Consider the following 15126-nt stretch of genomic DNA (forward strand, 5'->3'; position numbering starts at 1 on the left):
AACTGAAGACCATCTCATCTACGTTCTTTTTGCTCAACGCAAAAAGGACGAAGATTGCGAAAGTAAAGTGACCTTGTCCCAAAGCGTGTAGGGGCTATCATTGACATACAATCAAAAGATGGCATTGTTCACAGTTTAACTGGCAGTGTTGTAAAATGCAAAAGACACCAACGAGCAGGATCTCATCATCAGTGTTTCTTATCATTATCGCTATACTTTAACAAATACATAGTTCTACAAGTAGACGTATTACAAACATAAACCCATTTCAAAACTGACGGGTCAAGGACGGATGATCTGGTTAAGATTATTAAAGTAGACACAAGGACTGCAAAGAGGCGACCCTTGGGCTCCAAGATCAACCGGAGAGAACGCAAGCACATTGACGGCACAGGGTGGCCAAAGGAGATCATTCAGACACACTGTGCCCTTCGGGCTCAGTTAAAAATCTGTGCTTGTGTCGCCCAATTGAGCTTGGAAGGGACTAACCCCAAACTTTGCATATTTTGAATCCCTCTCTCAGCAGCAAAGCCAAAGGGTTCCACGGTCCCATCATTATTATTATTATTATCATTATTATTATGGCCGTGGTTGTGAAACGTACAAATTTGAAGGGACCAAGCAGGAAGAAGACAATGCAGCTGCAGCAGCAACACTAGCCGAGCTGGATTGATATGAATATGGGTGTGAGTTGTTGTGGGAAAGTTTGACTGCACACATTTATCTCGCTCTGCCCTCTCTTTCTCTCTCCCATCCATTCAAACTGAGGATCATTCCAATGAAAGGGGTGAAGGAACAGGGTGATTGCTACACTCGCTAGGGCAACGTCTTCATCATTTTTCTACATTTAAAAACTTTTTCCTCTGTTTTCCATTGAAAGAAATGATTGACGACAAGTGAGTTTTTCTTCGTGGAGGAAAAACAGAGAAAGAGACACGCATGCACGCAACGCCCCCTCTCCGGAAGAAGCAGAAGAAAAAAAAATCACGTGGAAACTCTTAGAAACCCACAGTTCTCGTTTGTTCGTTCGTTCGTTCGGTCGGTCGGTCGGTCGGTCGGTCGTTCTTTCGCTCTTGAGCCCCCCATCCCAGCATATCTTCTGAGCATTCCAAGCGTAGATCCTGATCACCTGATCCAAAAGTGACCTAAAAAGGAGGTTTCGGAACTTGTGCCAACAATTGAACTTCTAACTCTTTTTTCCGAGGGCTTGGTGCTGAATTGGATGTGTGGTTTTTTTTGAACACTTCATGGAACTGTAGGGTATTATTCTCACTCCGTTGATTTGGCCTTTTCTTCATCCGCTGGAATTTCTCTGCCTCGACCTGAAGTTGACTTTTCTTCTAGTTTCTCCTGGAGGTGATGCGAGGAGAATAGAAAAGATTTTCCGAGGTGTGGCTGATGTTTTGTATCACCACCAACTTCACTTGGATGAGGGATTGAGATCCCATCAAACTTGTGAGAGCTTGGTCGAGAAAGGGATAGCTTTTCGTCAAAGGACGTCACACAATGGTTGACAAGCAGCTCGCGAGAACCAGGAAGGCTTTCTTTCAAGTTGTTCCACCTTCCAATCTCGTTCGGTGGTTGATCCCAATCAAAGGAATGGTTTTTGACCAGAACCATTCGCTCACTTCTTCTCGGTCTTACATTCAGTGTTCAATAAGTCTTTTCCCGGGATAATTTCCTCCAAAGGAGTCTGTTTGTAGTAGTTGACGCTAACCTGCAAAAGAAGAGGCCACCTGGATCAGGATTCGAGGAAGGCCGGGGAAGAAAGAAAGAGAAAAAATTGGATAAAGTGGATCAGATAACATTCAGTAAACAGCTAATCGTCTAATTTCAAATCTACAAGTACTGAGACAGCGGGAGTTGGCTACAAATTGGTCCATCCTTTGACTAAAGTACGGAATTCTTTGGCTCCATCGCAATTAAGGCAAGGCTCTATGCTTTTTGTGAAGCAAGTCGAGTTTCTTGTCGGAAGTTGAATTTGCGGAAGGAGAAGACTGTAACGCTTCTCAAGTAGAACAACTCTATCCTTCTTAACGCAAAAAGAATGTATCGACAGCTTTGCCAATAAAAAACCACCACCACGAGCTTAAACAAAGAAACAAGATGGCAAACAAACCAATCCAGAATGAAATTCAGGTAATGTACGCACATGCGATTTATCATGTTTATGTGTGGAAAGTGGATCAATTTGGTCATTTCCTTTCGTTCCATGGACCGTGAAGAAGGGTCGTCCAAAACGAAGGACGACATTCTTGTGGTTTAACAGCAATTAGTAGCCTAACTAAACACAGCGTTTACGACCAACAGACATGCCAAGGGACCATGCCCAGGTAAACCATGAACTGATCCATATCATTGTTTATGCTGCCATTCGAGAGTCCTATGCACCCAGACAAAAGTGTTAGTACGAACAAAGGGCTTTGCAACCACGACTCTGAACTTTCTCAACCAACACCGAAAAATTAGAATATAGGGTCGGACTTCCATTATGACGGGAAAGGTGGCGAATGCCAACCATTGAGTCACGTTATTCATTAGGAGTCTTTCCTTTACATTTCTAAGGCAAGCGCTAACTACAACAAAAACCACGTTATACGTTACATAGCCGGCTGGCTGCCTTTTGACATTCTTACCCGTTCAACTTCTTGAAAAACTCGAAGGAAATTGAGGCCAGCCAACTTCCTCAAGTCATCCAAAGACCAAGTTCCACTCGCCAGTAGACTCACAAACAGTGCAGGATAACGAGAGACGTCTTCAAGGCCGGCGGGAGTACTAAGGGGAAGGAGAAGAAAAATATATATATGAACGGGCATAAATTACGGATAAAGGCCACTTGGAAGACACTTGAGCTTCTTTCTGTTTCATTTTATCTGCCAGAACCCCCTTGCATTAAGCACCTTAAACAACCAAGCTCTCGGAGAACCCTCAACCTCAAAACCATTCAATGGTGGGAGGATCTAGGATAGAGGTGTTCTGGCACCTATCGGGCGGTTCGTTCTCCGAGGAACTTTTGTGCTTCATATTCTTACAACCAGCATAAAACACAACCGAACGGAGAGGAGGAAGGCAATCTAATTTTAATGGCTCTCCCTCGTTCGTTCGTTCGTTCGTTCCTCCATTGACTCACTCACTCACTCACTCACTCACTCACTCACTCACTCAGTCTATCTAGCATGACTGGACTCTTTTTTCCCCACCCAATAAAGACAATCCGATGAGGAGCCACACAAGAGAGGGAAAGAGGAAGAAGGAGAGGAAGAAAGGTTGCCCCTCCTCTGAATACTTACGAGTTTATTCCATCATAACTGGCTCCAATACCCACATGGTCGATTCCAGCCACTTTTCGAATATGATTCAGGTGAGCTGGAAGACAAAAAATATCCACTTTCAATCCTCAATTGACAGCCTTGGGGAGTTTCCTAGACACGGAGCCGTGAATAAAAAAAAGGCTCCTGTTCAAGCTTGGGACTTTTACGTTCAGACCTCTAGTAAGCAGGAAGGGCGCGCATCATGGGACATTTAGACAGCTCAGAAAGGGATCTAATAATAGAAGAGAGGACAAGATATCGGGTTCTGTTACATTGGGCCCTGAAGCATAGAGCTACAGCCTTCTTTCCCTTCCGAAATTCTGTCCAACAATCTGGAGAGCAAATAAAGAAACTCCCCCCCCCCTCCCTCCCCTGAATTTGGCCTTTTCGGGGATTGGGATTTTGGGTCCCTTCCCCAAAGTTAGAGTATTGGCCAATTTAAGGAGTTCAGGATTGGAGTCGGTACAATCGAAGACCACGACCCGAATTTTGCATCATCTCCAGCTCAACCAAGCTACGCTATGCGATGCGATGCATTCAAGCCTCTGTTTCAGTGTTGGGGTTAAGAAAGAACAAGATATCATATCAAGAAGCATGGTGCCCCTTTTTCTGGTCCTGCTTTCGTTGGTAATGGACAATTGGCAGACGGACGTTTTCTAGCAATTGTTCTTGCACAGGGCAGGCTTCTCTGTCGGCTCAAATGTATATTTCCATTTGTCTCAGGATCTGAGGTGCCCAGAGAGCCAAGCTGTTCATTGAAAATGGCATAATTTGCGTCTTGCAAGAGGTAAGGGAGGCAGCCTGTTATGGGCAGAATCTCCGGGAATAAGATTAAAAAAACACATACACAAAGGAATTTGAATTCCAATGAACTCGTTTCGCTTACCAATGACGTCGTTCATGGTGGAGTGGTTGTTGCACGTGAGGAAATAGGAGAAGAAGTTCACCATTACCAAGCCCTTTTTGTCAGCCTGAAATAGAGAGAAAGCAATTTCTTTGAGAGGCCCTCGGAATTGTTGACTCATTTCAATCCTCCTCCTCTTCCACCCCCATCACTTGAGAGGACCTTCATTGCATTGGAACTGGATCATTTGTCTTGCCGACTTCCCCTTCCACTTCGTTAGACAAACTTGTTAATAGAGCGTGACCATTTTCATGGGCATTACTTCTTCGTGGTACTCATTTGTCATATGAGTTGTTAAGTGAATAGATTCGTCCCGACTCTCAAGGAACATTGAGCAGTCGGCCCTTGAGATGTTTAAGAACTTAAAGTGGAACAACAAGGAACGATTGACTGAAAGAGCTCTCGAAAAAACTACATTATGTCAGGCCACCTTGACCATATCTCCCATTGAGTACCATTTGTTTTGGGCCTTGTGTTGTCCAAGAACCGTTAAAAGGGAAAACTTGATTTTCTTTATGGCTCGACATTGATCGACCTTTGCGACTTGTCCGTGTATTGTGAATTGCATTTGCTAGACCCATCTGTTTTGTCTGCTCTGACTGTGCATTGTCGAGAGACAATTGTCATCGTCCCTATTTGTTACACAAGCGCAATTCATGCTATGACAGGTTACCATCAGGGCAATTTATCTAAGGCCATTTAGGATTGGACCAATTGGAGACCGCTGACCCCCTCGCAATTGGTCTTCGAGAGAAGATTCTCATTTCCCATTGAGAATCCCGAAGTCAAGGGTCTCTGAATCCATTAATAGCAAAGCACTGACCCTTCAAAAGAGAGATAAATCAATTATACATCGCATCCCGACAGCGGTGGTATCAAGCCACGGACAAACGGACGCTTCAAAGCAAGGCCGTTGAGTTTGATTAGATGGGTAATTAATTATCAGATAAAGCAAATTGGATTATCCACATGCACGGAGGGTCTCGGAACTAGCATGTGTGCTCTCGCTCTCGAAATTTCGAGGATTGCACGACAAAAACTAACCCTTACAACTCTCTATTTGGTCAACACACCCAAGTTTCCAACAAAGATAAAAAATGAGATGTCACAAGAGCCACAAACAAGTTTCTGGTTTGGCTTTCTATCTTCACGGTAAATGATACTCTAGAGTCCAAATGGGCATTGATGATACCTAGAGCTCTATTGAGACAATTACCATGCAAAACACATCGAAGAAATAACCCCCACTTGTTCCATGACAGGGTGGGGACGATTGATATTTTTTTTTTATTTGTACCGAGGAATCTATCGTGCATTCCTTAACAAGTATGAAAAGGGAGAGATGCCTAAAAGGAGGAGCGCCATTTCTCTCCAAAGAGCCCTAAAAATTGAACATAGCTAATCTTTTCCGCTCCTACAATGCCTCGCGGTACAGGCTTCTGGTTGTCGAAAGACGTCTTTACTGTACACAAAGCAATTATTGTCTGGGTTTGGAATGGACATCATTTATTTAACATATGATTAATCTATTCTTATATGTACTTACCACGAGCCTTAGGAGGTTATCAGGAATATTCCGGGTTGAGTTACACAGTTTTTGAGCACATGAATGAGAATATATCACAGGGGCATCGCTGACAGCTATCGCGTCTGATGCAGTTTGTATTGAACTATGAGACAGGTCGATTATCATCCCAAGGCGATTCATCTCCTCGACCACAGTCTGAAAGGCAAAAAGAAACCCGAACCACTATCAAAATTGGAGCAAAGAATGGATAGGGGGGAGAGGGTATATTCACTAAGTTCAAAGCTGTTTTAGTGTATTTTATGAGATGAGTGGCTGGAGTTGTAACCGAGTTTTATTGTCCCAACGAAGGTGGCACTTTTATGACCTTATATCATTGGCCTAAAATAAGGTACATTCAAGTCAGTTTAGAAACCCTCAAGCTCCTTTTTCTAGAGTTGCCCACGATTTAACTGCCTCCATGTAAAGGCTACCTAAAATGTGTCTAGAACTCATTTTTCATCATGAAAAACGGATCAGCTAAACCTTAGGTTGAAGTGGCTTTTCGATCTTGACCTTTTTTTTTAAGTACAACCTCGACTCGGGTGTAAATGAATATTTCTGTTCCCATTTGATGGACAAGCGAGTATGGACGTTCCTCGATCCAGATCATAATTCCATTTCCCATAGCTCTAAGGCAAGTGAGTAGCTTGTTTGTCAAGAGATTGGATGAAAAACTGCCACAGCTTTGAAGGCCATCCTTCAATCCCGCCTTGAGCGGCCCTTCTTCGAAATGGACACACTTCTTGATGTGGAGCTACTTATAGCACTTACGTACGTACGAACATACAGTCAGTCAGCCGTTGGTGCGAGTTCATCGTTATTGGAAAACATTTCAACCAAATCTGTTTCCGATGGGGGAGCAAGCGTGGATCGTCACTAGCGAGAACTACGAATCTCTGGATCTCTTGATGAGCTGGACCGACGTTCTAGCAAACAAACAAGTCCAAGTGATCAATGGATGATGATGCTTCAAGCCTTCAGCATCCGATCTCAAGGCCAGCTGGTTTGGGGGCAAGAGAAGAGGACGACTCCAAAAAGCTACAAACTATCTACCGGAGATCACTTCAAAGATCCCTTACAATGAACACGTTCCGTTGTGTCGATCCCCTGTTCTTTTATTAGTTAGCAGGAATATTAAGACGAACAGGAGAGTGAGCTACGTGAGCTACGTGAGCTTGGCTCGGAAAGGGAAACTTTTTATTGCAATATTTCTTCCCTCTCGAGCTTTTTTCTCGCTCTTCATCGCTTCCTGCCCCTCTTCAACTTCCTGCCAAAGATTGGTCCCTGCTCTCTTCATCCACCTTTCTTTCCCTGTTATCTTATTAAATTTTTGTTTGGGCAGTACATTAAGGCATCCGAAGTTGCACGGACTGCCACGTAAGGAGAAATGGTCGTGCTTGAAAGGGTGACACGATAAAGACTGGACGCTCTGAATTTGCAGCTTTTTACGCCTTTCAAGAGTTGGCAAGGACTTGCCAAGTTCCATGGTCCATCGAGCTTCCTCAAGACCCAAAAGGTGTCTGGCCCACTTCTTGGAATGAGAACCAAAAGCTGGCCTCCATCAAGGCTATCTGACAGGTTTCTTTCTTAAATCCCACCAGAAAACGAGATGTTAGTCCATCATTTCAAAAAATATAGGAACCATCCTCTCTCTTTCTCTCGGCCTTTGAGATGATTATTGGGCTAGAGAAGAAGAAAAAAAATGACAGACCCTTCCCTTTCTCAACACAGGAGCCGAACTACGAAAGTAAATAAATTGAGGGTAAGCGGAAGAGCCGTCGATCGTTCGGCCCCCAAGTGACTAGATACTGTGGGACTGTGGGTAGCTGGAAGGAGGAAGACAAAGCAAGCAACTGTTAGCCCGGTCTTTTCACTCTCCAAATTCAATTAGCGATTGTCAAAAGGAATCGGAGCATTTTCAAGAGCATTTTTGAGGCGCCTTTAATAATGCAAGGCTTTGCACAGCTAGCCTTTTTTCCACCCACTTACCCGTCCGAACTGGGTCAGGCCATAGTGAACAGGTTTTCCATCGGGTTCATCGGCTTTGGAGCAATCAGCCCTAGAAAAAAGAGAGGCACGGAAAAGGGTCTTTACTCAAAGCCAGAAGAAGAATCGTGTTTAACAAAAGCTGGAGAGAGCGAGTTTGGAATTCTTTTTTCAGCCCCCGTAGACGACCGTGACAGGCTGTGGATCCTTTCACAGGAAATTAAAGCCCCCGGAATCAAAGATATTGAAGGAATTTTCTGTTCAAAGGAAACTGGCATATCACCGGAGAGGATTACGGTTATGCATCCCTGGAACACTCGCTCTTTTGGAACAAGGGGCCCTTCTGAGTGGGCTAGTTTTTTTTCTTCTCAAACAAGTCAGCGAAGCAAACTGGCCCTACCCAAGATGCACGCAAAGCAGGCTTATGGTTCTTGGAGACGATTTGATTTCTTACCAAGGTGTGTGGCAGTTGTGAGTAAGCGTAAGAGATCTAGCACCAAGACGATGAAACATTCGAAGCACAGCCAAACTTGTACCGATCGAGTGACCAGACTCAACCGTGATCAGACTTCCAATCCGACCTGAAGCGTGAACAGCCGCGATATCTGGAAAATAAAACCAGAAGAAATGTGATCACATCGTAAACCACTAGGACACGAAGAAAAAAAACACCCTGATCTTGGCCTAATTTACTTCATGCTGGTCCCCATGTTTCTTTGCATTTTATCTCATTTTGCATTGCCATATCAATGGGACTGACATCAGTCTGTTGCCCATTCAAGAGAGACGATCCTTCTACTTTGATGTTGACATGCCACGGTCGTCATCCTCAATGTCCCATGGTATTTTATCACAAGAACCACTCTGAGAAGCCAAACTGAAGCAACTCTTATCAGTGGGTGGTTGAAGACTAGGACTTAAGTTAGCCAAAAAGTGAACATAGTCACTAAAACGTACTGGGTTGGGAGTAGAACGGTTTCTTAGTTCTTCTATGAAGAGATTGCATCTTTTGTGCAATTTTTAAATAAAACGTGTCAGTTGACATCAATTGAAAAAGCAACACCTTGTGTGGTTCATTCCTTTGTATTTGAGTTCGGATTATTAAAATATGAGCACCCGTTCCAAAGGCCAACCCTGTATCGGTAAAATATCGCACTTATATAAAAATTGAATAAATCGCCACAACACTAAGCCAAGAAAAAAATCACTGTTGTGGTGGCGTTCTCTCTCTTATCACTTCAATCGAATGACCATGAGTAAAATGTGTTATATTGAACCACTTGTTCCAGCTTCTCGGTAAAAGATGAACAACAAGTCAAGAGGATCTATTTTTTGATTATTCATCAGCCATGGGTGAAATGAGAACGCCCTTGGCAAGCTCGAACATGAGATATCGTTCTGACCATTCTTCCGCATCTCACTAATGAGAGATCCCCCTTTCAAGATATGTTGTTTTATTGGGCTCCGGAACATAAAGCACTGGCACAACATCGCATCATGGGTCCATCTGGAGCTTGCTCATGTTCTTCTTAGCTTCCCTTTCCCCAATTCTTAGTCGATCCAAACGTCAAGGTGATATGAGCGACTAAAGCTTTACTCACCCTTGGAGGTTTTCACTAATTGAAGCTGACTGGGATAAGCGTCGGCGAGGCGTTTGATCAAATCAATCTGTTCCAAGGTGACTTGGACCGCGTCCTTGTGTTGGGATCCACATGGGGCATAGGCAACCCACAGCTGGAACAGAGCAGAACCAAAATCGTATTGAACCGAGGAACTAAACTTTTATCATGAAACAACGATTCCATGAGCGGAGATCCTCCAGGACAGTTGGCAGTTGTACTCAAATGGGGGCCACTGACAATGATAAATATGGACGCCTATATTGAGTTTCCGCTTCTGTGGCTTCAACCTTGGTGGATCCGCCTCGACCCTCTTTGGCTCGGGCTCTGACTCTCTGCTCTTCCTTCCTTCCTTGGACCACGACCACGACAATGAAACATGAAACTTTTCCTCTGGAACCCCTTCGAGTGTGCTTACGTACGTACATACAAGAGGTCCACGGCCTAGCGAGTACTATACTATTAAGAAGTATGGTAGTAGGTAGTACTCGCACATACACATCCTACTCCAGCTATGAGACTTTGTCCGTGGGTTTGACATTGCTCGTTCTCATTGACACGGCGAGGAAAACGGTCCCCTCGACGAATCCTGTAATGTCGTGGGATGTGGGACCACCATCCTAGATCCTGATCACTTTGGGAATGGCCAATCCCCACTCAAAATTTCCCAAGTCGTCACGGAAGTCGTTAACTCATAAACATGTTGTAGATGGCAAAAAGGACACTACTGTGACATACTCTCTATAGGAAACGTATCGCATCCTGAGACAGGTGCTTGTCTATGCGAATCCAATTCTGTAGGAGCACTTCGATAAAGTTTGTGTTCCAATTCCAAAGGAGATGACCATTGGCTTCCAACGATTTAACTTTTCTGTGTCCCATCAATCTGAAATTCTAAATTGAAATGGTCCCTTTTCCTTGACGCCAAGTCAGACGAGAAATGGGGGGGAAGTTCCACAATAAGCTAGCCTAGACAATTGGACCAGATTTGCTCTGCTTTTGTGGTCCCACTTCTGAAACTTCAATGGCTGAGTGGAGACCCCCATCATGGTTTCCACCGAAGGAGGGTAGTCAAACGAGCCAAATGGCAGAAACATTCTTGAGATGAATTTGTCTCCAAATACTTCCATTATAGCCGAATGAGAGTTGTTGCTTCGAACATAGTGAATGCCATTATTCGACAACGCAAAAAGTCCCCGTTTTTGTACTCAAACGGAATGGACCATTATTCATCAGGGCTGTGTTCTGCTTGGTGAGCTTAATGGTAGTTTAAAGCTACTAAAAATACAATTTACCTCCGTCTGTCCCACCAATGACAAAAATGATACTAAACCATATGCTTATGCAATCTTCCAGAATGAGGCTGTTTATGACTATTTGTCATGGACCCGACTTTGCGTCTCTTAATTAATATCTGGCACAACACCTGGCTTAGAACCCTAAGCTGCTATCCTTTCGGGACAAAGTCGACACTGAAACATGAAATAATAACGTGTTCATGTTGGCGACATTTCTTATTCTTTCAAAGAGGGCAAATGACACCGATTTTCTTCAAGTTAGTTCCAACGCTTAAGGGAGAAAACATGCGGCCCTCATTTAGCCAGACTTAAAACTCTTATTCCATTTTCGAATTGGGATTTATGAATTATCATTACTGGAAAGCAGCCAAATCCAACGAAAGAAGGAACTGGCTCATTGCCGTCTTGAATCCTGTCATTCTACGTCGTGGCTGCAAAGTCCTTTGTTTTGGTCATTTGGTCTTTCACATAATCATGTCTCCTTTCAAATATAAAGTCAAGATTTGCATCTCCAAAGATGTAGGTGAGATATGAAGCACTTGGGATAGTTCCTCTGAGGACCATTTTACCTTCATATCTAAAACTTAATTTTAAATATTGCACCACTTGATACCGGCAATCGGGCATTAGACAAAAACTCAGTTTAAATGGTCTCTGAAGAAGAAAATTGTCTTGGCAATCCTGCAATCTAAAACTTTACTTCAACCTAAAGAGCATTGATAGTCTTTAAGTAGTCAAGTTAGACCAATGCAAAGGAACAAGAACATGAAAAATAAACCACAAAACCGCGGTCAGTTGACAAGCTCTATAACTTCAAGCTCTTGATGAATGCGATGACTCACTAGGTTCAAATAAATTGTACTACTGAAGGAAAATAATTTTGGTTATGAGATCAAAATACTTGGTTCTAGCCAATACTTAACAACTGCAGTGCTAACAAAGCTAGATTTGTCACAGCGTACTGAGCAGGGGAAAACTTACTAATCTCTTCAGCAAGCCGTGGGCCAAAATGAAGGCACTTGCCACATCTTTCAAGGAAGTCATTTCTGACTAAATTTTTTATGTAATCGTTATCAGAAAAAGCCACAAAGTCTTCCACGACAAAAGCGTAGAATTCGAAATTAGCTTAGCACAATCTGGTTATTCAATTTGACGTTATTCCTCCCGGCCAAATCCCAAGGCTCAATCCACGAGCAAAACTCGTTTGTTGGAGCCGCCTAAGATATAAATTTCCAGCCCCAACATGGCACGAAAAGTGGGCCCACTTCCCTTTGGTGCCCTATCTTTCTTTCTTTCTGTCCTTCCTCCTCTTCGTCTTTCTCTGATCCCTCTCCTCACCTGGCATCCAACTTGGCCCTCCATCAGTCTGGAAATGTCCGTGTGGGACCATTTGCTCTTGGCCCATGGCTCCACGTACTTGAGATTGTGGGTAAAATTCACAGAGTCCAGCTTGTTGTGAACAAACTTGCGAATGTTCCATGGAAGATCGTTGTGTCTGAAAGAACAAAAGAGAGTTGGATTGTTCAGAATAAGGCTGTTTCCGTATTTTTCTTTCGTAAGTCTCTCATTTTCCCCTCTTTTCTGTTCGGTAGGGATTTGCATGTTCCATCCTGTTTTTGGATGCCAAATCGAATCAAGGCAGTCAAGCAGAAAGCAAACTAGCCCCAAAACATCTCTCACTACACCTTCGATCAATTTGGCGTGGCCTTCGAGCTATCAAAAGTAGGAGTAGATCCAATTTTAGCCACAAACAGCCTTCAGTTTCCAAGGCTTGGACCACTGGTGTGATTTCCAGTGGGATGGATCTACCCTTACCTACATACGACTACCCAATGTATCAACGCCGGATGACGACGACGGCCTTCCTTTCCACCTGATATGTTGATACAAGGTCGCACTACCCAATCGTAAACCCTACCCAATCATTATTATGTGTGCTTCTTCCCCTCAAAGTTAAGATCCGGAAGGCTCCTCCTAATCAGTGAATGGAAGGGTCTTGAGCTTTCTAGCCTCGTTCCCTCGCTCATGCCATCTTCTTGGCCTCCTTATTATTCAAGGGAAGAACAAACTTTCCCCATTGATTTCATGTTCAGGCTGATGATGATCGCATAATCAAGCTACGAATAACATTACACATATGGCAGACATGACTCAAGCTCTATTGCTAACCTGTGCATAGACCGTCGATTTGACATCAAATAAGCCTATTCGTCAAATGCTTTCAAGGGATGTGGTACCCTCCAGAGTCATTGAATGTCCCTCTACACGTGAAAATCAACTCGTATACCATCACTGTCGCTTACCAAGGGAGCAACCTTATACGGTACTGAGATGGCATTCTCGAATTTCGGCTACCCCACTTGGTAAACGAGAGGAGAGCAAAGTGAAAGCTCATATTTAAGCAAGCGTGAAATCAGATTGGTCGTGTCAAGTCCCATTGGGTTTGTCGGATGGAAGCGGGGAGAAAGAGAGAGAGAGAGAGAGAGAGAGAGAGAGGGGGGGGGACCAATCAGTACATAATCAAAGAAGTATCACGACAGAGCTAGAGGTCACGTGGCTCATTCATATTCAGATTACTTTTTTTTTACCAAAGAGGCGGCGACCCTCTCGGCATTGGCTCTCAGCCCTTACTGCCTAATTCGTAGAGCACAACCATAGTTCTTGTGTATATACCTTAGAATGCCCATTCAAGTGTGTCCAAGTCATCTATCTTTAGATTGCTCCAATGATTCAAGCTCGGCGCCGAGCGTGGCCTTGGGATGTTACTCGCACCTTGAGCACAATGAATGAGCTTTACGAGGAACGACTACCCTATATACACACATAAGTATAGTAGGTAGGGCAATACCAAAGAAGATGCTATCCACATCGAAGCATGTACACTTCCGATAAATGGGCTGTTGATCCCAACCTCAGCAAGAAAGGGAACGACGTCTCCAATCACCCATGGGCAGATGCCAGACTTCCCAACCGAATTGATTTGACAATATCGCCTTACAATAACGCTCGAATAACAGGCTTTGACCAAACAAATATTTTATGCCTAGTACACAAACTGCAAAGCTAGTCAGGTTATCAAAGGTGGTTGGCCTTGCCCACATTCTTTTGACTATTAGGATTAACACACAATGAGCAAAGACCAATCCCGACGCTCTCTTTGGCCTTGCCATGGCCAAAGCTCTGGAGACTGGCTGAGGAATCAATCTAGGTAGTGGAAGGAAACACACAGGCGTTAATAATGGAAGAATGCTGCAGAACGACTTGCTCACAACCAATACTTAGCCCTTCGCAGATTCACTTGTGTTTGTCTCTATGTGAAATGTGTACACAAAGGCAGCATAAGTTTCAAGAGACATAATTTACTTTGCCCAGTCCCGCATGCTAGGCTTGAGTTTCAACCGTGCTATTCTTGGCATCGTTAGCAATCTTTCTCGGACTGAGAGCAAAGTCAGTTCGTCTTTTTAATGTGATTGCAACAATGGCGCACTCCCATTCCTTGAAGTCTTTATGTGCTCACTTCACCCCAATTTCAAAGGCCGTCTGACGCTCTAACTGAGCTTCTTCTTGAAACGTGGCCTTTCCTCTGTTTTGAGAAATGGTTGAAGAATTATCTTTCAACTCACAGCACGCGAGAGTTGCCATAAAACAGTAGAAGCTTCCATCCCCTTTTTGCTCTTGGAATATGTGACATATGGACATTGCGTTGAATGAGAAGGGTACATCGAATGGACTCAAGCACCGCGTTTACACTGAATTGAACCCTTAAGCCTAATTCAAATCTAGTTTTACTTCGCTTCAAAGCTTATTTCTTTCTTGGCATGTGCCAAACTCTTTATTCTTTCCTCTCTGGCATGTCAAAATCCAGAGAAAAACCAAAGACCCCTGTAATGAGTCCAATATTTCCTTGTCAGGCCGGCCGATCCAACGCTTCCAATTGTATTTTGTAAGACGCGCACACTCGAGTTGCAAAATCCAAGTTGAGCAATTGTTTTCTTTACCCCGAGCCTCAAATTTCATTCCACTTGGGATTAGATTGCCGACCATTTTTCCTTTGAAAACAAGTCGCAAAAAGTGCCAAATCTTCCTACCACTCTCTTCCTCACACCGCCCTAATACACACTATGGATGTTCACTAGGTGAACAGATTTCCTTTCTTGAGCATTTGTTCTCAAGCGCATCCACTCACGAACTTTCGGCTGGGAGAAATCAGGCTGAAAAAGGGTGTCGTTCTGATTTCCATAAGTTGTAATAGAGGGCTTGTCAGAGAAAAGTCACTCCAACCAAGCCACTTGAGACTTTGCTTTGAACACATTTTGGTAGTTGGGCAGCAGAGTGTCCGGCTGATCGGTTTCCCTTGCGTTGGTCAGTTTCAACCAAAGCAGACAAACGAGCCTGATCAACTCACTGGCTCCCTGAATTCGGAACTTGATTTTGAGAATCA

General features: G+C 43.8%; 1 protein-coding gene across 2 annotated transcripts in view; it reads right to left on the minus strand.

Moving 5' to 3' along the window:
- Positions 1-2: 2 nt before the first annotated feature.
- LOC131885096 (uncharacterized) overlaps positions 3-15126 on the minus strand; it is a 47315-nt gene continuing 32191 nt past the window's right edge. The window contains exons 4-12 of one of the 2 annotated variants that reach the window (XM_059233036.1): positions 12024-12180; positions 9370-9502; positions 8223-8373; positions 7772-7841; positions 5762-5938; positions 4198-4282; positions 3291-3366; positions 2637-2775; positions 3-1736 (exon numbers count right to left, since the gene is read on the minus strand). In XM_059233036.1, the coding sequence (XP_059089019.1) occupies positions 1713-1736; positions 2637-2775; positions 3291-3366; positions 4198-4282; positions 5762-5938; positions 7772-7841; positions 8223-8373; positions 9370-9502; positions 12024-12180 (1012 nt within the window). In that variant the 3' untranslated portion in view covers positions 3-1712. The remainder of the gene's footprint in view (positions 1737-2636; positions 2776-3290; positions 3367-4197; positions 4283-5761; positions 5939-7771; positions 7842-8222; positions 8374-9369; positions 9503-12023; positions 12181-15126) is intronic. The other variant, XM_059233034.1, reaches the window with a different exon arrangement.

Source organism: Tigriopus californicus, chromosome 8 (genome assembly GCF_007210705.1).
Source record: "Tigriopus californicus strain San Diego chromosome 8, Tcal_SD_v2.1, whole genome shotgun sequence".
Classification (NCBI taxonomy): Eukaryota; Metazoa; Arthropoda; class Copepoda; order Harpacticoida; family Harpacticidae; genus Tigriopus; species Tigriopus californicus.